Source organism: Achroia grisella, unplaced genomic scaffold (genome assembly GCF_030625045.1).
Source record: "Achroia grisella isolate CSIRO2021 unplaced genomic scaffold, CSIRO_AGI_Agris_v1 utg413, whole genome shotgun sequence".
In the NCBI taxonomy this organism is placed as follows: Eukaryota; Metazoa; Arthropoda; class Insecta; order Lepidoptera; family Pyralidae; genus Achroia; species Achroia grisella.
The window spans coordinates 2466872-2488149 of record NW_026712846.1 but is presented as its reverse complement, the minus strand read 5'-3'; the positions used below and the strand labels follow the sequence as shown (position 1 = coordinate 2488149).

The 21278-nt window shown below is 31.0% G+C and overlaps 4 protein-coding genes, 1 non-coding gene and 1 pseudogene across 5 annotated transcripts; 3 read left to right on the top strand and 3 right to left on the bottom strand.

Moving 5' to 3' along the window:
• Positions 1-913: 913 nt before the first annotated feature.
• Positions 914-2765, top strand: LOC131844800 (uncharacterized). The gene is made up of 3 exons (XM_059193763.1): positions 914-1083; positions 1717-1828; positions 2621-2765. The coding sequence occupies exons 1-3, from the start codon at positions 1008-1010 to the stop codon at positions 2739-2741; spliced, it is 309 nt and encodes a 102-aa protein (XP_059049746.1). The 5' UTR covers positions 914-1007; the 3' UTR covers positions 2742-2765.
• A 1931-nt stretch (positions 2766-4696) lies between these two features.
• LOC131844746 (dnaJ homolog subfamily C member 8) lies at positions 4697-8336 on the bottom strand. The gene is made up of 6 exons (XM_059193705.1): positions 7988-8336; positions 7669-7860; positions 7057-7185; positions 6430-6537; positions 5333-5467; positions 4697-4928 (listed from the first exon to the last, which is right to left on the bottom strand). Exons 1-6 carry the CDS (start codon positions 8039-8041, stop codon positions 4809-4811), a joined length of 738 nt encoding a protein of 245 aa, XP_059049688.1. The 5' UTR covers positions 8042-8336; the 3' UTR covers positions 4697-4808.
• A 1607-nt stretch (positions 8337-9943) lies between these two features.
• On the top strand, positions 9944-11324 carry LOC131844742 (3-oxoacyl-[acyl-carrier-protein] reductase FabG-like). The gene has a single exon (XM_059193700.1). It carries the CDS (start codon positions 9962-9964, stop codon positions 10754-10756), a length of 795 nt encoding a protein of 264 aa, XP_059049683.1. The 5' UTR covers positions 9944-9961; the 3' UTR covers positions 10757-11324.
• LOC131844741 (uncharacterized) lies at positions 10843-12689 on the bottom strand (annotated as a pseudogene).
• Positions 12690-14070: 1381 nt separating this feature from the next.
• Positions 14071-17589, bottom strand: LOC131844772 (uncharacterized). Its single transcript, XM_059193733.1, has 5 exons — positions 17548-17589; positions 17174-17256; positions 15752-15971; positions 14881-15162; positions 14071-14235 (listed from the first exon to the last, which is right to left on the bottom strand). The coding sequence occupies exons 1-5, from the start codon at positions 17587-17589 to the stop codon at positions 14071-14073; spliced, it is 792 nt and encodes a 263-aa protein (XP_059049716.1).
• Trnan-guu (transfer RNA asparagine (anticodon GUU)) lies at positions 16762-16835 on the top strand. Its single transcript has one exon. It is a non-coding gene; the product is annotated as a tRNA-Asn (tRNA).
• Positions 17590-21278: the final 3689 nt, after the last annotated feature.

Below are 21278 nucleotides of genomic sequence, written 5' to 3'. Positions count from 1 at the left end.
GTATACAAGGAAAAACTTAGATAGTTTCAAGAAACTTAAAGACTGTACAAGTAGAAACTTACGCAATAAAAATAAGCTAATTTTACCTAAATGCCGTCTACACAAAGTTAGTAATTCATTTTATGGTAATTGCGTAAGATTCTATAATAAACTGCCAGAGTCTACGCTAAATCTTACAGAGAGGCAATTCAAATCTTATATTAAACAAATGTTATGTAAAAAAGCCTATTATAAGATAGATGAATTTATAGATGATAGCAATATATAGCAAGAATAAGTTTATCTGCGGACAACGTTATAATTTTAATTTTCATACTGCTTTCTTAATATATGATAGCGTAGCGGCTTTTGTATTGATTGCCGCATGCATCCTTATGTAAAGTGCGAATACTGTAACTACCATATAGTAATTTTTGTAGCTGTGACGTGGTCGTGTGGAATGAGTAGTCATGCTCACTAAAATGTCCAGACATGTGGCGGCGTGGTGGGCCGGGTCAATGGGCTCCCTAAAATATGGTCGAGCGCAGTGATGGCTGGCTCATCCGTCATACTCGTGAACGAGTGCTGCTTGTAGGGACTGGTCTGCTCTTATCACTACGACTGATTTAATCTTATTGCATGATTATATTTGACCCAAAAAATTAGTGCTTGTTGGTAGTTTGTATTCACACGTTTCGACTTGTAAATGTAAACTTACAAGGATTATTTAAAAGAGCAACACACAAGTTTCTTGCTCGTTCTTCTTGTGATGAGACAGCTTTCCGAACGAGTGGTAGATAAAAAACAAATTGTTATGACTATTCAAAAGTGCTTAAATTAAGTTTATTTGAATAAATGATTTTCTATTCTATTCTATTCTATTCTACACCTAATTTTACTTTTTTATTTGTTATTGGCCGTAGTATAAAACAAAAGACAATTTCAATACTTTCAATATTATCCATCACACATGTCATAAGTTGATACCTACTGTCTAATAATACAAGAAAGAACAATTTGTGAAAATCATGAAAACAAGAATTTTATCCTTGGGAAAAACATTTGCCAAATTCTTCGAACCTAGAAAATATGCTACACGTCCAGGTAAAACGAAGGCGGGAAGTGGATTGTTTATTTAATATTGGTTATTCTGGATATCGTCATACTCATGCTAGGCGGACGAGAATAGTAGTAAAGTTTAAAATGAACTAGCCATAAAAATAATCATGTACGGTGTGAGAAGGAAGTTAATATTTGATTCCTTATTCTAAAATATTAATAAATAAGTATACACTCACGACTACTATTCCGGATGAGGTAGTTTGAGGTATTCTCAATTATTGATGTCATGGTGTGGTGAACGCTACACTTAATGTGCCTATATTGTGCACAGTCAGATTTGAACTTTGACTTTCCTGGTGTAAATCAGGGTATTAAAACACTAGGCCACGTCGATTTCAGATTCCTCTATATCTCTACGTATACTTAGATACATACGAATTAGTTATATAAAAGTAGGTATTGCTCTCGCTTCTCTATGCATACCTTATGAGTTACCTACTCTTCCGTAGTTTTAAAGTATATCTTTATCTCAAATCTATGGTAATCAAATCTCAATCTTTATGGTATTCAAACCGAAACTAACAGAAATATATTGGTTTTAGAAACAGACTTACTGGTGCAGATCACTTTGTACAAAGTCCCTCTCTTACTTCTACACGCCAATTTTGTTTACAGTTCGGTGTGATGCACATATGAATGAACTGCCAGTGCCATGTGGGCCATGGGAACTTTGGTATAAGGATAGACAGAGTTATTACAATAAGTTCCTGTTTGCTGGGATTACTTGGTAAATACCTATACATACAAACACATTTTATATAGAACCATTTAAAATTTACTATAGGTCGCAGCACTTGCAGAAAAAATGCAGCTCAAGCATACCTTTTTGAATAAAACTAATATATGACATAGTGAGTGCATATATACCTACATAGTTACTACATTGTGGTATGCTACCGTCGACGGAAAATAAGCACATTTTCTATCTGCATTATCCAAAATCCTTCTTCCGTCTCTATACAACTGTTGTAAAAAGATACGATATGGTAATAATGCGGTTAATTATAAAGTCCCGAAAAGGATATTATAAAACACTGATTAATTAACAGACGTTAGAAATTGAATACAAATGATTTGTGCAGAAATTGAGTCTATAGGCATCAGTAATATAACACAGAGATTGGTAATTTGCAATGGCAAACAAGCAGACGGCACGCCTGATGTCTAAATGGTATACATCGCATATATACCTACATGAACACTTAAGTCGCCCGTGATAATTGTGCATCGCCATTTCAGAAGCCTAAGATGTTAACGCCTCCCTGTTATTTCATTGCTTTATCTCACCCTATAACCAAAATATAGCTTAGAAAGCTATTAGGCACATTGGTTGTTACTATGTACCTGTTGTCTTACGTGAGACTGTGATGAAATCAAGTAAAAATTGTATTTACTGCTATATATCGACTGAAAATCTCCAACAAAAGCAACTTAATGAATAGTCTACTTCGATGTTTTATAAGTAATTTGACCAATCTATAGCCATTGTATTTTTATCATGTTCTGATATTTTTTACAGGTGGTTATTTTCATTATTTATGGTGATTTATACAGAGAGCATATTCTTAAACTGGGGCCCGCCGGCACAACCCGGACCACCTAGTGATATGGTGGAGGAATGTGATGACAGCGATACATGAACAACCTTGTTTCATTGAAATTAAAGTCCAATTTAATTTAATCTGCTGTTTGTTATTTACACTTCAGGTAATAGGAATGGCAAAGAGTATGACCCACTTTATAGTTAATGGTAACCACCACCTGTTTATAATATAATATTCCTGGACTGTTCACAGTGATATTGTTATGGTACTAGAGATCTGATAAAAAATACTTGAATACGCGTATTTGTAATATACGTAATGAGAATGAAATATAATTATAAATATACATCATGAATATCAATGTTTGTATCGGGCCAGGAATCGAACCTGCAATCATAAGAAGTAAAACGACGTGCTAAATCGCTAGACCACCGAGGCCGTCAAGTTTATTATCCACAACACGGACTTCATGTCATGTAACGAACGCATCTTTCAAAGCAAGCTGTTTGGTAGCTGAAATAAGTGACTAGGGTACCCTAATAGGTGATACTAAGGTTAATTTATTTTCTTTAAGTTTGTTCCATGTTAATGTGTAGAAAAATAGAGGACATAAATTAGTATATGCATTCCGATTAAGATTTCCAATTTTCTTCTGAAATTTTGTTCGATTATTTAACATATATTTATAATAAGTAAACAAGCGCAGAGCCCATTTTTGCACGGCTTAATAGTGCATATTTTTATATTATCAAATTATAGCAAATTAAAATACTATAGGCATAAAACCACATAAAAAGGACTCGTTAAAATTTATATATAATATATGTATCTGAACTAAATGTACGTCAATAAAGAACCATATGAATACTATAACAAAATTATAGAATGTGACACCTGAAAATAGATAGGGTCCTAAAATAAGATACTAGCAACATTATTTTTGAATCGAAAATATTTTATTTTATGAGATTGTGTACCATAATATACAACTATTTTAACGACCAAATGAGGTATTAAGTCTAAATTAATTATAATACCAGTTTAATCATCTGGAAACGAGACAAATAAAGCGACAGCCAAAAATTATTAAATCTTATTGCTTTTATCACACTAATAGAATTTCTATGTACAGACGTACATCAATTTATTACTTATTATAGGAATTCTGGATGCAAATATACTTGACAAATATTGCATCTATTTAGATCGACCAATGTAGTCAAGCTAACTACCAAACATATCAGCACTCAAAGGGTACATACTTAATATTAAAAAAATGAGAAAATATTTAATCAAATCTTTGATAACTCCTTTTAATTTATATAATTATAGGCACCAGCCCCATTTCTCACAACACCAAACTTGCAAACTACACAATATTTACACAATTTCGAGCCATTTTTGACACCAAATATTCAAAGCTGCATGTATAAGCGAGAATTGATTTAATCTCGTATTTTACTTACAAAATATAGTTTTAACTTATGACATCGTCCGCGTCATCTGGATATATTTGACCAATACAACTAAGCTTGTGTTTCTCAGAAGCAGATAATACGTAAACGAGAAATTCACGAGGATCGGTTGAGTTGGTAAGGCACTAATTCAATTTCGCTTTTATTTCTAAATGCGAAATTAAGTGTTTGTTTATTATATTGTACTGTACTATAATATTAATAATGTCAATACATCTACATATGTATGTTTCTTAAGTGAAAAAAATTAAGCATTTGATAATTTGCTGTATAATGAGATAACACATTAGGTGATCCAATTTATTATGTCTAAGTGAAATTAATTTCATTAACTAAAATAGAATAATATTTAATTATTGTGATAAATTGGAAAACAGACTCAACCGAGAATTGGTGAGAAACTTGTATGAGTTTGACAAACTTATACAAAGTTTGTATGTCTTCTTTATTTTAAATGGCTGCCACCAAGTAATAGTAGTAATCTAAAGTTTGTTTGAGTATTTACTAAAACTGAATATATTCTAAATTCAGATAGTAGACTCCCAAACATCCTAAGGGCACATGTTATATCTCTTTTGTCACATCTTATAAAATATATACTAATGTATGACTGAAACGTAAGTTATCAAAGATTTGAAATGTGTTATCTAATGTACACTAATAAGAGAACTCTTGTCCACCACAAGAGTTATCTGCTCTCTGGCTTGGGTTTCGGCGGTTTGAAGCCCATTATCTTCTTCTTCTTCTTTTCTTTACTGCCACCAGACTGGAACGTTTTCCAACTGTCTACGCGGTTTTGTCGAGATTCCTGAAAGAGTTATATTCCTAATTTTTATTTGACCTGAGTGATGTTACCGTTTTACACACTTCCATATAATTCGAATGTATTACGAAGGGACATGTTGTCTTAGGTAATATATCGTAAGTACGTGTATATATGGATAATATATTTATTTAATAAATATTTTTTGTAAATTTTCCAATTGTTTATGTTATATAATTTCATATAATTATCAGAATAATGACCGGCCATTCTAATTGTACCAAATAAGTTTTACATATATACTTTTATATTTAGTTCAACAGATAATCCAGTCTTTATTAAACTTACTCTACACGTTTCTATTGTATGTTTCTGTACGTATTTATTGGATTGGAGGAAATGCTGGACATTGGAATGCTTTTGGATTGTAATGATATAAGAAACCATACCTCAAAGTTCTTTGCCCACTCCTTCTCTAGAGACATTTGTTCTTCTTGCTCTATCTCAGCCTCACGTTTTCGCTTCCTCTCTTCCATGTCTCTTGTTTCTAAATGCTGCCGTTTTCTCTCCATGTCGGCAAACAACTGGATATAGAAACATTTTTTATATTTTTTAAAAATTGCCATTTAATTTACATTTTATTATAATCACTACGGATTCCCGCGAATCTGTACACATAGTTTATAATTAGAAAGGGCACTGACAAGTTTTTAAGACAGACAATTGTACCAAATGTTTTCAAAAAACATTTGCACAGAAAAACAGAGCTTTTAGCGATTTTATTATATACCTATGTAAATGAACTGGATGTCAGAATGTTTTATTTATAATTGACTACACCTACAACAACCATGAAAAAGAATAGAAAAATAGATAGGCTGATGACATGACATAAAAGGAAAATATTGGTTGCACACTGCCTTGGAAAAAGAGGGTGGAAGGAAGAAGGATTTTAAAATGTTTGCTTATTTTTAACAAGGAAAATAAATAATCTAAGAATAATATAAATATGTGAAATAATAAAGATAAATGAATAATGATAAAATAAATTACCATACACGCATCTTTGTATTGATTAATGTAAAAAGATAAATCTCTTGTGTAACAAATTAAAATATTCCTCATTCAAATATAAACTGATTATATCATTCTGTAAGTTGCGTAATTATAATTACAATTTCACATCCATGTAAAATAAAGTCTGAATGCTGATCATCAAGCATCAATCATCTGAGGTTCATGAGTATATCAATACAAACACAGAGCCAAAGAGATAAAACACTTCCAAATACAAGACAAGGTTAGTAAATCATCCCAATGTCCAGCACATGATAACAACTGATAGTCCACATCAACATATGTTGCCTTAAAAGGCATTGACTACTGGAACCTGATGACTAATCAGGACCATTTCAGACAATGATTCCACTGGGAATCACACTCTACCTAAGTTTTCTACATCTGCTTATGCTTATTCTAGATTGTCTTTGACTGATTGCAAGATAGGTATAGAGAAAAATATTAAAATTATTCAAGATGTTCTTACTTTCATAGTCATAACATAGACTGCATGTTTATATTTAACAGGGTCATCCTCTGGAATGCCTTCAGCCATCCTACTTTCCTTCTTCAATTTCTTCCGCTTTTGTTCAATCTGCAAATTAGAATTATTTCATTTAACTTAGATTCTAAGCATATAATAAGTAGCTTATTTACATACAACCTGTCCATGTATAATACCTGTCCATTGTAAATAGCTTTTACATGTGTAAATATGTAAAATATAAAAACTACTTTTATACTGAAAAAGTATTACAAATGACCATACTGCTGTCACCTATGAAACCCTTAATTCCAATTCTCGCAAATGGCTCAACAACATATACCATAGCCTCAGTGGTTTAGCAATTTATCACATTGCCTTATTTATGATAATCAGGTTCGATTCCTAACGCTATATACACTTTGAATTCATAATTAACTGAGTTTTGTTTGTATTCTGTTAGTTTTTACATATATTATTAACCTACAAGTTATGGAATACACATGGTTACTCTGCATAGTTTGGAACTAGATGGCACTATGTGAATTGTACTGGGTTATTATTATTTAACTTTGAAGAATTCAGATATTGCATTTGAATTGCATAACAAATTATAATGTAAATATTAACCATATGATCAGTTCTTTCTTTGGCTTCTTGATAAATATCCAAACATTTTTTCCTTGTGTCGTCATTTTCCAAGGTTTTCCATGATCTATTTACTATTTCAAATGCCTGTTGAGCTCGCTCGGAATCTTCCTGTAATTTAACACAATTCTTTTTAAAAACCAGAAAAATATATAACTCAAATATGTAATTTTCTTTATTTTAAAATATTATTTTTTTAAATTGAATCAAAGTGGAGTAAAAATATATGATTTGAATATTTTCTACTTGTGTATACACTCGTTTCACTTTCGTATCTTACCTATGAAGCACGGAGTCCAGTTGGGCCACGGTATGGATCCATCTGTGGATAAAAATGAAACGTTGACGGGCGTAACCGTCTACACTAAACAAAGATGACCCTCACTGTACGACTTCTCAATGAAAATTATTGCTTTATAGGGCTATGTATACTTATATTACAGTTAAAATTTATATTTCTAATCTAATATGCTAATATAATAGATTATATTGATAACTGGTATTTTGTTACATTATAGGATGTTTTTAAACTAACCATTATTTAACTATCTACAAAAAAAACGAAAGATGATATAGAACAGAGACCCAACTCACCATATTTTTATCCGGGTGAACAAGAATAGACAATCGTCTATACTTCTTCTTAATTTCATCGAGTGAAGAATCTGGTTCCACTTGTAGAACTTCAAAAGGATTGAGGTTGAAATATGTGGATCCTGGACGTAATAGTCTATCGATTTGTTGCTTCGGTGTTAATACTGAATCACGTTTTTCTATCTCCTTAACCTGAAATTTTAAAAAGAGAGTGTGTAGAGCATTATATTTAATAACAAACTATTCTATACAGAATTCATTTTGATGTAATAATGCAAGAAATACAATGAAATTGAAACGCGACATGCTGTTTGCTTACCTCTGTATAGAAGTCATCAAAAGACTCTTCTTTCGCCGTAGAAGGAGCCGACATATTTAATATTATTATAAATAAGAGCACGTATATGATAACATGAATACAATAGTGTTTAATTTATTTAACACTGAACAAGATAAACTTGTTAAATTCAGTAGTAAATACTCATTAGATTGAGTTTATTAAATAACATTCATTCTGTTAATATTAATCATTCAGTCTATTTTTCATTTATTCACTTAATCATTCATTTCATTCAGTAGACAGTGACAGTGACTACAGACTTGCAATACATGTCCATAGTTACCTTAGACTATTAATACAAGTTTTCTCTGTCTACGATAGTTACTGTCACAGTCTGTAGACAATGCAAGTTTTGCATTGTCCACAGCCACAGACTGCGATAGACAGACAATATAAATTCGTATGAATGATAGCGACTTATTTTAGCACTAATAACAGTACGCAACTTCTTTAACCTTTTTTTTTACTTACTGAAAATCGTACTATGCGAGTTTAACGCTTGATAATGCGTATGCCAAAATGACACTCATTGTCAGATTGAAATGATGTTTCGCATAATTAATACATTTTTTATTAATAATTACAGCATCTGTATTATTCTTATATATAACTTCAGTATAATTTAAAGTTTTTAAAAAATATATATTCTATATATCCATATCTATCGTCTGTATTCATCAGGGTTAATGTAGAGTTCTATAAAATGTGTATTGAATAAACATAATGCGTTTACAACATATTTTTTATGACACTTTACTAGATTTATATAATAGTTTTCAATATTATTTATCTATTAAAAGCACCTTTTGCTGGAAGTGATGCTATTCGAACAGACGTTCGAACGGGATAGCATCACTTTCTGCAATGTTTCATATAGGAATCTATTTCCTAATAATTACATTGGATGAAAATTGTACTTTACTGCTTGGTCATAAGAATAAATTCTATTTTCATCGTACATCAAGCTCACCTTCCAGTAACGTCGTAAATAATTTACATAGTTAAGTGTAAAGTTACTTCCATTATTAATATATTATAGTTTGATAACTTGACTTGACTTCTTCAACATACACGTGACATTTGTCGGTATTATATTTCTGTTTTGTTACTTTTATCTTTATCTTTTCATTTAATCAAGTTTTTTCAATAATTCTTATTATAAATAATTTACAGTAAATTTACATAATCAACACAGAGATTTTTTATTACATTATTATTACCTTTACTTTGGTAAGAGTTTTTAACCTTTTAATAAAACTTTAGGTAAATTATTAAAAATGCTTTGACAATTATTCATATTCAGTAATTATTTGTTGAATACATAAACATAAGTAATATAAATAGGAAAAGTTAGATTGATTGTTAGAGTTTGAATTTTGAGTCGTTTTCAAAATTGAGGCCAAACTATAAATTCTTATTATAACCCTTGTAAAAAAAATATAAATCAGTTTTCTTTCTTGTTAAAAGATAATACTGTAATATATAATATTATTATATGCAGGACAAAGAGTGACAACTGTCTGATTTCTTATAAGTATCTAATGATGCCAACCATTTAATTTTTGTTGAAGAATATTAAAATTAAAACATTTGGGAAATTAAAAATTATTAATACATTGTATACTGTTATCCTAAGAAATGTATATATTTTTTTATATCTAACTTGACAATAAAAATTTTGATTTCCAAGTTATTCTAAAATAGTTTTTAGTTGTTATTCTAAAATAGTTTGACACACCATTAGAGAAATGGTATTCCCGAACAAAATCAATAACTCCAAACAAAAATATATATAATTTACAAATAATTTTTATAAATAATTTACAAAACACTATATTTTATATTTAAGTAAATACATAATAGACCATGACTACTATCAGACACAAATATCTATTATGTCAACTTATGTATTTGCAAATACTTATCTTTTAAATTAAAATTCTGAAATATTTTATGCAGGTAAGTACAATGTTTTTAGACAAAGTCGTACTTATTACCGGAGCTAGTTCTGGTATTGGCGCAGACACTGCCATAGAATTTTCAAAATTGGGAGCACATTTAGTAATAACTGGCAGAAATAAGGAAAATCTGGATAAGATTTCAAAACAATGTGAAGATATTTCCCCGAGACAGTTGAAACCAATAGTCGTAATTGCAGATATGAACAAAGAAAATGATGTGGAAAATATAATAAAAACTACTTTAAACCATTATAAGAAATTGGATGTTCTTGTAAACAATGCAGGTATTTTAGAAGCTGGTACTATTGAGACAACTACTCTAGCCCAATATGATAGAGTTATTAATACAAATGTTCGTGGGCCTTACCATTTAACTATGTTGGCTGTTCCACATCTTATAGAAACAAAAGGAAATATTGTAAATGTATCAAGTGTAACAGGTTTAAGGTCTTTTCCAAATGTTCTTGCATACTGTATGTCAAAGTCGGCACTAGACCAATTCACAAGATGTGTTGCTTTGGAATTGGGATCAAAAGGCGTCCGAGTTAATGCCGTAAATCCTGGTGTCATTACTACGGGTATACATAAGAAAGGAGAGGGTAGTATGAATGAAGAGCAATATGCAGTATTTTTAAAGAAATGTGCTGAAACTCATGCTTTAGGCCGACCAGGTGATGCCAAAGAAGTTGCATCTGTTATTGTATTCTTAGCCAGCGAAGCAGCAAGCAATATTACGGGCGCAACATTACCTGTAGATGGCGGTCGGCATGCCATGTGTCCTCGATAAACACTTGAGCAATGTTTTTAAATTAAAATACACACGAATATATAGTATTATAATTCTGAAGTAGGATTCTTGTTTTCAAATGATATGTTGTTTTTTGTCAGTATCCATTACATTTATTTCATGTTTAACATACAATTTCATTTTATTAATCAATCTTTATGTATTTGAAATGTCTATGTTTCTTGTACATTACATTCAAAACATTCTTAGCTGGACCCAATTGGGGTCAAGTTAGGTAGAATTTAATGTAGTAATAGTAGATATAAACCAGGAAAATTAAAATGTTTTGAACCCACTAATAATTATTGATGGACTTTAAAACTTTTTATATAATATGTTGTATTATATTGTAAAAATAATGAAATGTCTATATTTTAAGTATATTCATAATAAATTATAGAATGTAAAAAATATATAAATTCCTACATATAGGTAGATATAATATTAACGTTTGATCTATGTAGAATATTAATATTTTTTGTAAGAACTGTAATTTGGCATATTTTATTATTTATAAAAGTTATTATGCAATTTATCCATTGTATTTATTTCATGTTCTTTTACACATTGTATAACTTTAATTGCTTCCATTATAATGTCATTGGATGCGGCTAATAGACCTTGTATTGAACAGTTAACTATAGCATCTAACACATTGTCGAGAATTTTTCTAGATGTCAATCGCTGAAATAAAATTGATATATCAACACTAAAACAATATTTGAATAGTGATCGTTGTGTTTATTACAGAATAAATATTTTAACTGACCTGTTTTAGTATCTCACTTTCTTTATCAATTATTTCGTCTAGTATATGTTCTCTAGATTTATGAAGACATTCTTCATCAATATCACCTGTTTTGGTACATAAGTCTAGATTGTTTTTTAACTTTTCAGTAAATTCTGTCTCGTCGAGTGCAAGCGATTGATTTGCCAATAAAGTTATTGGAGCAAGATTATTTGATATGCACAATGCTACATCCTTCAATATTTGTTTTGAGATTGTCTCAATTTCCTTGTTGTGCTCCTGTTAAATTAATAAATTTTATAGTTATTGACATAGATAAATTAAGATAATATTAATATGTGACTTACCTGTAGGCATATTTTCACAATTTCCCCTGTTCCAACTGATTCTTCTATCATATCATTAATTTTCTCTCTGAGCTTATCTAATCGTACTCTTCATTCATTCTTAATTTTTTCGGCACGTATTTTAATATTTTCTATCAATTTTTTTGTAATTTCGTTTGTATTATTTGCAATATTTTTAATATAATTCCAGGCATTTGTGACACTTGTTGTAATACTGCTCCAAATATCGCTTGCACTTCGCAATTTATTATAATCATATCGATCTAATTTCTGTGCAAATACTTTCGATATTTCATTATTATGAATATTATTATCATCTGGGTTAATAATTTTGATAATTACATCTTTACTTTCAATTATCTGAAAGGTAACGTAATAGTTATTTTTTATTTATTTTACAATTAATGGGAATCTTTACAGTTAACTACAGTTAACTGTAAAGATTCCCATTAATTGTCTACAGACAGCTACTCTATTAATCTAAATGCACACGAATCCATCAAGGGTCGTGTTTGATAAGATTTTTAACCCTAGAAATTTATTTGGTACATAGGTATAGTAATCGAAAAGTTACCATACCAGTTTATAGTTGATTATCAAACAAATACTTAGATATAAGTCATCAAAGATTCAAAAGATGGAGATACCTACATAAAATAAAATCATAACTTTGAAATACAATCTCTCATAGTTTGTAAAATGTTTCCCATATTTTGATTTATTTATAAATTAGGTACATACCTGGCAATTACTTATTATTAGTTGAATAATGGATAAGAAATATATGTTCATTGTTCACAAGTTACGTTCAATCTACACCTAAGCTGGAGTACGGTGTTTAATTGGACGATATTTGATTATCTATACTTATATATACTACTTATATTGTAGTTAATTACTTCAAGTGCTTAGTTAACATAGATGATTTATTATATAAATTAAGCTGTAGTTAGACTAAACCAAAAGAAAATTAAAACTAGAATTTTGAAAAAAAGGGGGACCACAATTGATCTTCGAATGTCGTGGTGCTACAGGTCTGATACACCATGTAGCCCAAACCTTTAAATAACAAAAATAGAAAACCAACAAATGATTGATGAATAGATATTGACGACCTCGGTGGTCTATCGGTCTAGCACACCGCTTTACGTCTGGTGGTCGCGGGTAGGATTCCTCGCACGGCACAAACATTTTGTATTCATGAATCATGAGTTTCTTTTTCCCCTTTTATTAGTTTCACCGTTTTTTTTTTTTAATGTAGGTACATATTTTGATTTATTTTAAATCTTAGGCTCTCGCTGCGATTTGATACAGGGGAAGTCTTTAATAGAAGTTTTCACTGTAGGGATATATATTATGTTACATGAATGATGATAGTTTAATATTTATAGTCGTATGTTTATATTATTTTATTTAAGTACTTTAGCCACAGCAACGCGTGGCCGGTTCTGCTAGTAGGTATATATATATACAATTGCTAAATGCCAGAAATAAGTATAGAAATCTAATTGCAAAAAAAAAAAACAATATTCTATTGTACGCAAATGCAATTGAGATATGAAAGATATGCCATATTCATTTAATGTTTTATGTAAATTTTTTTTATGGTACTTTGATTTTGACGGGTATGGATATTCTCAGATAGCTAATGTTATAAGGAATGATTTAAGTTGTTTTTATTTATATTTTAATTAAAATATTTAGATGAACAAAATCGCGGGTAATAGCTAGAACTAAATAAAAATTGAGTTCTACGGTACTTACGGGAAAAATAGGTTTATTTGAAAAAATCTGACCAAACTTCGACGTTTGCTTGCTGCGTCTAATGTACCCTTATAAATTGATTTTATTGTTATCATCTGACATTATTTATGTCGTTAAATATTTACTAATATATATGTCAAGTGTAGTTTCAATTGTATTATAGTATCTAAGTAGGCGTAGTTTATCCAGCGCATAGCAATACTGGAGTATATTTTTATTTATCACAACATTAACAAAGTGAATCAAAATATTAACGTCGTAACGACTAATTAATAGAAAGGATTTAGTTAGAACTTAGTACCTGCCGTATAACAGTTACTGTTGGTAAGCCTGGTATTATGTAAGGTTCTACTAGTATTTTCACTCATTTATCAGAAGTGTAAAACTATTAATGAAACAATATGAAATATGCATTTAGTAGTTATATATTAAATATAAAGTCATCATCAGATTAATTAAGAACTGGATCCAGTGAATGTAGAGAATACAGATGCAGCGGAACAACTCCCGATTTCCACAATAATTTTGGTTGTTGCGACTCCTGTTACCATCAGTTGTGTTCCCGCGCAGGCTTCCAGAGCAAGTGGAAGTGTCGCCAGGGCAAAGTTGATGCGGCTTATCTGTAATACAAGCATTGTTAGTGCTTAATTTTTTTTAACTGATATAAAATTTCTTCTCTTATATTTTTACGTTAAGTTATGTAAGTATATGTAGTATATGTGAGGCTAAAGAAATAGTGTTATTACTTACGTTATACTTGTACACCGTAAGGAATATAATGTTTAGAAATATTTATTTTAGTTCTTATAACTTTTAAATTAACATTATTAGGTAAAATATTTAAAATATGCTTCGTAGATGTGAAAAGTGACGACCATATAATTTAATTTTATATACACCAATGCACGTGGAACGCACAATCAATAATGTCTTAAACCCTGATAGGAAATTGCTATAAGATCTATCGATTCTCGAACTGATAAATTATAGATGATTTCGATTTACTACGTACATGAGCAACAACAATAAATTTGTATGACTATAAATACCTATCCCTATAAATTCATTTCCGTTTCTTCTTTGACGTAAAGATATTAAAGTAATCCATAGACCGAAACTTCTACTTCTAAAGTAACTTCTAACTGTACATAAGTACAAAGCCTCATTCTGGTAATCATATTATATTAGTTAGCTTATACTCTCGAGTAGGCCGTCCCGTAACATTTATTAAAAAATCTTATTGTAGTGTATAGGTAGCTACTTACCGCTAAAGTACTTTGTGCCAAAAATGAGCCTGCCTTCAACTCGGTCTGGATTGCAACTCTACCTAAACAGGACCCAGTTGTTAGAATGTTTTGAGAATCTTGATTCTGTTCCATGCATGCCTTCATCTGTTCCATAGCGGTGTTGGCGAACTCTGAAGCATTAGTGGCTACATCATTTAAGTCATCTAATTGATCGCCTATTTCTTTGACACGTCCATCAGCGCATGTCAACGTACTCTTCAATGTCTCATTGAATAGAGTTTCAGTTTCGCCTTTGTGAGCCTGGAAACAAACAAAATGCCCTGAAACTTACATTATAAGCTTGGGATTGTATAACTCGGTAACAAGAAGTTCTTGAACAGCTTTTCAAATGACCGGTAGAATAAAAAATATATGACTCTTCAAAACTGCTTGAATTTAAGTTTATTTGAATAAAGAATTTTTATTCAAATAAACTTAAATTTCTAATCTATTCTTGAGTATTTTTCAGTGTAGTATTATATATTTCTTTATTAATTAAGACGACTTGAAAATGTATACTTACAGAAAATTTGCATTAGTATATTTTATGTTATTGGAATCGCTAACAAACTGACGGTCCACCGGATGGTAAGCGGAACTACCGAAATATCTTACAAAACGAGCTGTTTGGCGTCGGAAATACGTGAGACTGAGGTATTCACGCAGCGTAAAAAGTCGTCTAATAAATGACAGTACCTAATTATCACTATTATCTATCACCTTTTTTTTACAATTTATTTTGCTTTATTACATATACATACATACATATATAAAAAAACTAGATTTTAGGTTTTCCATTTCTCTTTTTGATAATATAAATTAGTTTACTTCTAAAATGAAAGTAACTTACGTTAACACAGTCTCTGACAGCGGTACTCGAATTGGAGAACCTATCAGTTATTGATTGGATAGCTTGGGTAACTCTGTCTCGCAATTTCTGAAGGTTAGCTGAAACTCTATCCCGCAGTTCTTTCACTTGATCGGAAACGCCTACCCTGAATGTTCTTATAGCATCAACAGCATCTTTTGCTGATTTACGCAGATTCTCAATCAATTGTTCAACTAAAAGCCTGTAAATAAGTAATATAAATTATTATGAACATACGTTAATGCATCAGAATGCACTAACATTTGATGAATAACAATTAAGTAGGTACACGTATTATAAGTAGATGTATATACAAAAAAAATGTACGTACGTATGTAGGTACTAGATATCATAACACGAGCACTACTTAGGTTGGGATTAGATAGCGCTATTTGATTGTAATGTATGTAAGTACATTGCAATGTATTCGTAGCTGGTTTGAAAATAACCTTAGACCCGGTAGGTGGCGCTGCCTTTTACAAGACGACGTCTGTTGAGTTCGCTATTGTTATAATAAAACATAATAAAAAAATTATATAGTACATGTGTACAACATACATATATATGAGATATTTTGAAAACAAATATAAATTAATAAAATATAGTTATGTGCAGTACTTAAAATACAACTTCTACTTAGATTGTGATTAGTAGGCTCTGTATGAATGATTCTGGGTTCCGGGAGAACGAGGACATCGATTAAAAAAAAATATGATCCGTGTTTGTTAAATTTACTCATAATATGTATCTATTTTGACCGTGGGAAAGAGATACCTTCCTATCTAATAAGACAAATACAGATGTGTAGATAAAGTACACTTTTGTATTTGTCCAGCTGCTAAATGATCTTATTATTCCTTTTAATTAACAATCTGGTGTTCCAAGAATATAAATTAGCTTAATTTTTTTATGTTAATTATTTATTATGTTATCAGCTGCTTATACGCTATATCAAATATAAGCCAATGTCTATTTGACAATATATAACGAGTGCCTCCGTGGCGCAATTGGTTAGCGCGTTCGGCTGTTAACCGAAAGGTTGGTGGTTCAAGCCCACCCGGGGGCGAAACACATTTTTTGGACAACTCCAAAGTTGTCTTATCTAATTTTAACGTATGTACTGTCTTTCCCCGATTATTAAGATATTAGACTACATATACCGCAATATACCAGTGTGGGTACCCAAGGTACCTTTACCAGCCACTTTAGAGTCCTTTAACGGAATATTTCTAATGAAACACTAAATAAACAGTTGTGACTAAAATCAGCCAGAATGTCTTTATAATCACTAGATAATGACTAAAAAAATGTAACATGTATTGTTACATTTCCACTATTATACTTCCACAAATAATGAGGTGGTAATGATGTATTTTAAATTATATTAGAGATTACAATACTCACCTCGTATTTCCAAGGAAATTAATTTGACGCCGTTGTCGGACTAAGTGATTTTCAGTATCGGTTGGACTTGCGAGAGATGACGCCTGGAAAAGAAATTACGATTACCTCACGTATCTATCACCATACGAGATAGCGTCTTCTCCTTGGAGACATTTTGAAAAATTCAATTAAAAACGTAAATAGCTAACTAAACGACGTAAACATACATTAAAAACAGCTGTTATACGAAAGAAGTTTAATGGGGTTAGTTCTAAAACTACAGAATGTAGGTATATATTAAATATACAATGCAATTATGTTGACATCAAATAAATAATTTTTCTTTGCAGACTGGTGTAATGTTAGTTAATATTCATAATTAACAAAGGACTTACCAACACCGCCAGAAGTAATAAGAATACAAGAGAAGCGCGCATTTTGATTACACGTAGTAACTATTTACGTTTAGAGGACGGAATCAGTAAATGATGGTGTTCAGTATTAATTATCGTATATATATAGTATGTATGGGTAAATGCAATAATTATCTAGGTGTTTTAGAGCAAATACAATTTATCTTATCATACCTACCCATGGGATATAAGCAAATATTGTATTTTAATTATCAACGCAATTGGTTAACTCCATATTGCGTTGTTTTGCAATAGTATCCATATAACATATTAAAACATTGTGAATTTACTTACTGTTTATCTAATATTCACCATATATAATGTACCTACGTTCATAGATAGGCATTATTTTTTACAACATGTGTATTTGACCTACAAAACAGACAAATAAAATATAATTCAATTTCAAAATAATAAGATCACTCATTATGAATTTGGGTTAAGTTTTTTATGTACCTGAAGTGCCAGACAAGTTAACGACCGCCCAACTGATGGCTAGTTGTTACCTATATACGAGTATAAAACATAAATAACACCACGGCCATAACGTCATAATGTAACGCATGTGGTCGGTACTTCTTGTGTTGCCACTACGGAGGACTTTTCAACAGAATCAGTTTCCATACAAACAAACTATTCACATACGCAACTATACGCAGACGACTTTTTGCAAAGTCTATCTCAACAAAAATAAATAAATGAATAATATACATATATGGACACACCGCTTTACTTATGATCGAGGATTCGATAACCCGCACGTTGCAAACTTTTGTATTCATGAGTATGATTTTTTGAATCGGTCTGAAGGTTTTCTATGTATATTAAGAAATGTACATTTGTATATACATCAGTTGCCTAGTAGGTACTCCTAAAACAACTCATAATTGAAAACCTAACAAGTTAGTGTGTAATTAATACCTAAAATTAATGCCTAATACAATACAATTTCACATTTTGTATAAAGTTGTCTTCATTAGAAATCAATTTGCATTGCTATTTATGTTCCGTAAGTAACTATAATAAATTCATTCCTACTATGAATGTATATAAGGAAATGTACACTTAGTATTTTTTTTAGTATCTCATGTTAGATGCCCGTCTAGCCGTAAGATCAGTTAGCTAAGTATATATTAACTCTTAAATATAGGTAAATACGTACCTATATTACAATGTTCTCATTTTTATGAGATATGATGCAAGTGCACTGATAAAATGATCAACAATTCAAGGTCTCAGATTAGAGACTGTTGTCTATTACTATTTATATAATGATATTGAATTTTTAATGCAAATAGTACAGTTGAAACTGTAAATATTAAATGGGAATACCTACTTAATATTTACAACCGCCCTGTAGGTTATAAGAATAATATAAGAAGTGATTAAAACTGCCCTACCTATATCAGATTTTTATTGATGATTATTGAAATCATGCAGCTCTTTATACTAAGGGTATATACTCATCTAAGTATTAACTACAATGGTTTTCATAGGTACCTCTTAGAGGCTGACCTACAGTGTTAAAATATTATAGATGAATGTAGGATGGTGCACTCCACAAAATCGTTTCCGGTACTGTTGAGTATTATATATTTTTAGGTTCTATAGTATTTAGTGGGCAGATGGACACAAAATGTGTATACACAGTACACAGTAGGTACGTAAGAGATTAACTCAACAGATCAGGACGATCAACCGTGTGTCAAGCTGTGTCGTTTGTAATGTCCCAATATTGCATACCTACCTATTTATATATGTTACCAATTTAAGTTCCATTCACATGAATAATTTGTTGGATTGACCTTTTTACGAAACAGCTGAACGGATTTTAAAGAAATTTGACATGATGATGAAATCCATCCTGGATTGTATCACGAGAACAAACATAGTAGCCTATATAATTAAAATAATTATGTGTTATTTTGCGGAAGTCCATTTCATTACTTAAAGAGTTTGTATTGCTTTGTTTAATTCCGCTATCAGTAGCATGTACAACTGTTTGCTAAGTTGCAGTTCTGACGGCAAACAGTCAACACTAGGCTTGCAATCTTGTTTGCAATATGGGTGTAGACTCAATAATAGTCGGAATTCTATCACCAGTATAGAAGTTAACAATAATAAATAAAACGTGATGAGACCTAATTTTCTTCCTTCCAGTGGCAGTGCTGGAAACCTGACGATCAGTCGTCAGGTTTCCAGAACTGAATATTTACAGTCTCTCACATGCTAATGGTAACGGAATTAAACAATCCTTACTAATATTATAAATGCCAAAGTAACTCTATCTGTCTATCTGTCTCGCTTTGACGCCAATACTACTGAACCGATATAAATGAAATTTGGTACATAGATTTTTAAAGACTCGTCAATTGTATAGGTAGCGCGCTGGAGTAGTCGCGCGCGCAACTGTTTATTGTCAATTAAAATATATAAACGTTTGCTCTGCAATTTTATTTAATAAATACAGAAATATAATCCTGGTATCCCATAACTGGTGACCCCGCTCTTGGACAAGAACGTAAGAACATATTATTCATATTTTTGATGAATAAAAGTAAATGTTTATGTTGATGAAGTTGCGGGTAACAGTTAGTTAAAATAATATGTTTGTTTTAGTGACACCTCTACAATTTTATTAGCTTTGTTGAGTAAACAGTTTTAACAGCTGCCTAGTACTATGCTATTACTATTGTGGGTTTTAGTAACACGGATCCCTCCAATCGATCCCCCGCCCAATTCAAACAGAGATCGAGATTACGACGGCCTGAGCAGAGGTTCGAACCCTTAGCGGTGTTCTCAAGTCAGGGGGGAGTTCGCCTGTAGCCGCTCCATAAGTCCATCCGCGGGTTTGGAGTGCCATCTGCACTCGCACCCTATCGTCCGGTGACGCTGTAGAGGCCGGCTGCGGCCAACAGCATTAGAGTAGTCCGAAAAAAGAAAAAAAAGAAACACAGGAAAACTAAATCAATAATGTATACATATACTCAATTTATTTTAATCTATGCCATGTAGGCTTAATTGTATTGAAGCAAACTACGCAGTATAGGGAATTTTTACATTAGTTATACCTAAGGCCATAAAATTGGGGTTAATAAAATGCAGATTACTTAATACCTTCAAGGTATACTAGAATACCCTGTGGTATTATTTTAGACATAATACGGTCGAGTGCGGCAAAACTGAATATCTTGATGATTTATTTCAGAGTCAAGATAGTGACATATTACCTATGTACATACATTCCCATAACTCCTATCTATATATATTTATTTACTTTGGTTACAAAGTCTTCAGTACTATAGCGGTGCGCCTTCAATTTTTTATATGCATATTTGTGTTTTAGCGTTTTGATTATGACTTTTATAACAGGAATTCTAATAATAAGGTTGGGTAATTGGTTTGAAGTAATTTTAGTAATTATACAAATTTCTGAAATAACTTCAAATAAAAAAATCATGATGCAACGTCATATTTATATGAATACTAATTAATATTGTTTGTATATTGTACGTAGCAAATACACTTATAATATATAAAGAAAACACCGAGTTTTTTTTAACAATTACAAATGATTGGATCCACTAACATGGTATATTAGCAATCCCTACAAAAGACCGAAATTTACAAAAACTATTACTTTCTTTCTCAGAAAGTAATTTAGATACTATGTGAACATATGAGTCAATGGTTTTAAGTGTGAAAGACGCGGA

What these genes read in the sequence shown, in the direction of transcription:
- LOC131844800 (XM_059193763.1), top strand. Translation starts at nt 1,008, where the DNA reads ATGAAAACAAGAATTTTATCCTTGGGAAAAACATTTGCCAAATTCTTC. An exon ending in AAAATATGCTACACGTCCAG is followed by an intron (nt 1,084 to 1,716) that starts GTAAAACGAAGG and finishes TTTTGTTTACAG; the next exon opens with TTCGGTGTGATGCACATATG. An exon ending in CTGTTTGCTGGGATTACTTG is followed by an intron (nt 1,829 to 2,620) that starts GTAAATACCTAT and finishes TATTTTTTACAG; the next exon opens with GTGGTTATTTTCATTATTTA.
- LOC131844746 (XM_059193705.1), bottom strand. Translation starts at nt 8,041, where the DNA reads ATGTCGGCTCCTTCTACGGCGAAAGAAGAGTCTTTTGATGACTTCTAT. An exon ending in TTGATGACTTCTATACAGAG is followed by an intron (nt 7,861 to 7,987) that starts GTAAGCAAACAG and finishes TTAAAATTTCAG; the next exon opens with GTTAAGGAGATAGAAAAACG. An exon ending in TCTATGTTATGACTATGAAA is followed by an intron (nt 5,468 to 6,429) that starts GTAAGAACATCT and finishes TTCTATATCCAG; the next exon opens with TTGTTTGCCGACATGGAGAG.
- LOC131844742 (XM_059193700.1), top strand. Translation starts at nt 9,962, where the DNA reads ATGCAGGTAAGTACAATGTTTTTAGACAAAGTCGTACTTATTACCGGA.
- LOC131844772 (XM_059193733.1), bottom strand. Translation starts at nt 17,589, where the DNA reads ATGCGCGCTTCTCTTGTATTCTTATTACTTCTGGCGGTGTTG. An exon ending in CTGTCAGAGACTGTGTTAAC is followed by an intron (nt 15,163 to 15,751) that starts GTAAGTTACTTT and finishes GTTTGTTTCCAG; the next exon opens with GCTCACAAAGGCGAAACTGA. An exon ending in TGGCACAAAGTACTTTAGCG is followed by an intron (nt 14,236 to 14,880) that starts GTAAGTAGCTAC and finishes CTTGTATTACAG; the next exon opens with ATAAGCCGCATCAACTTTGC.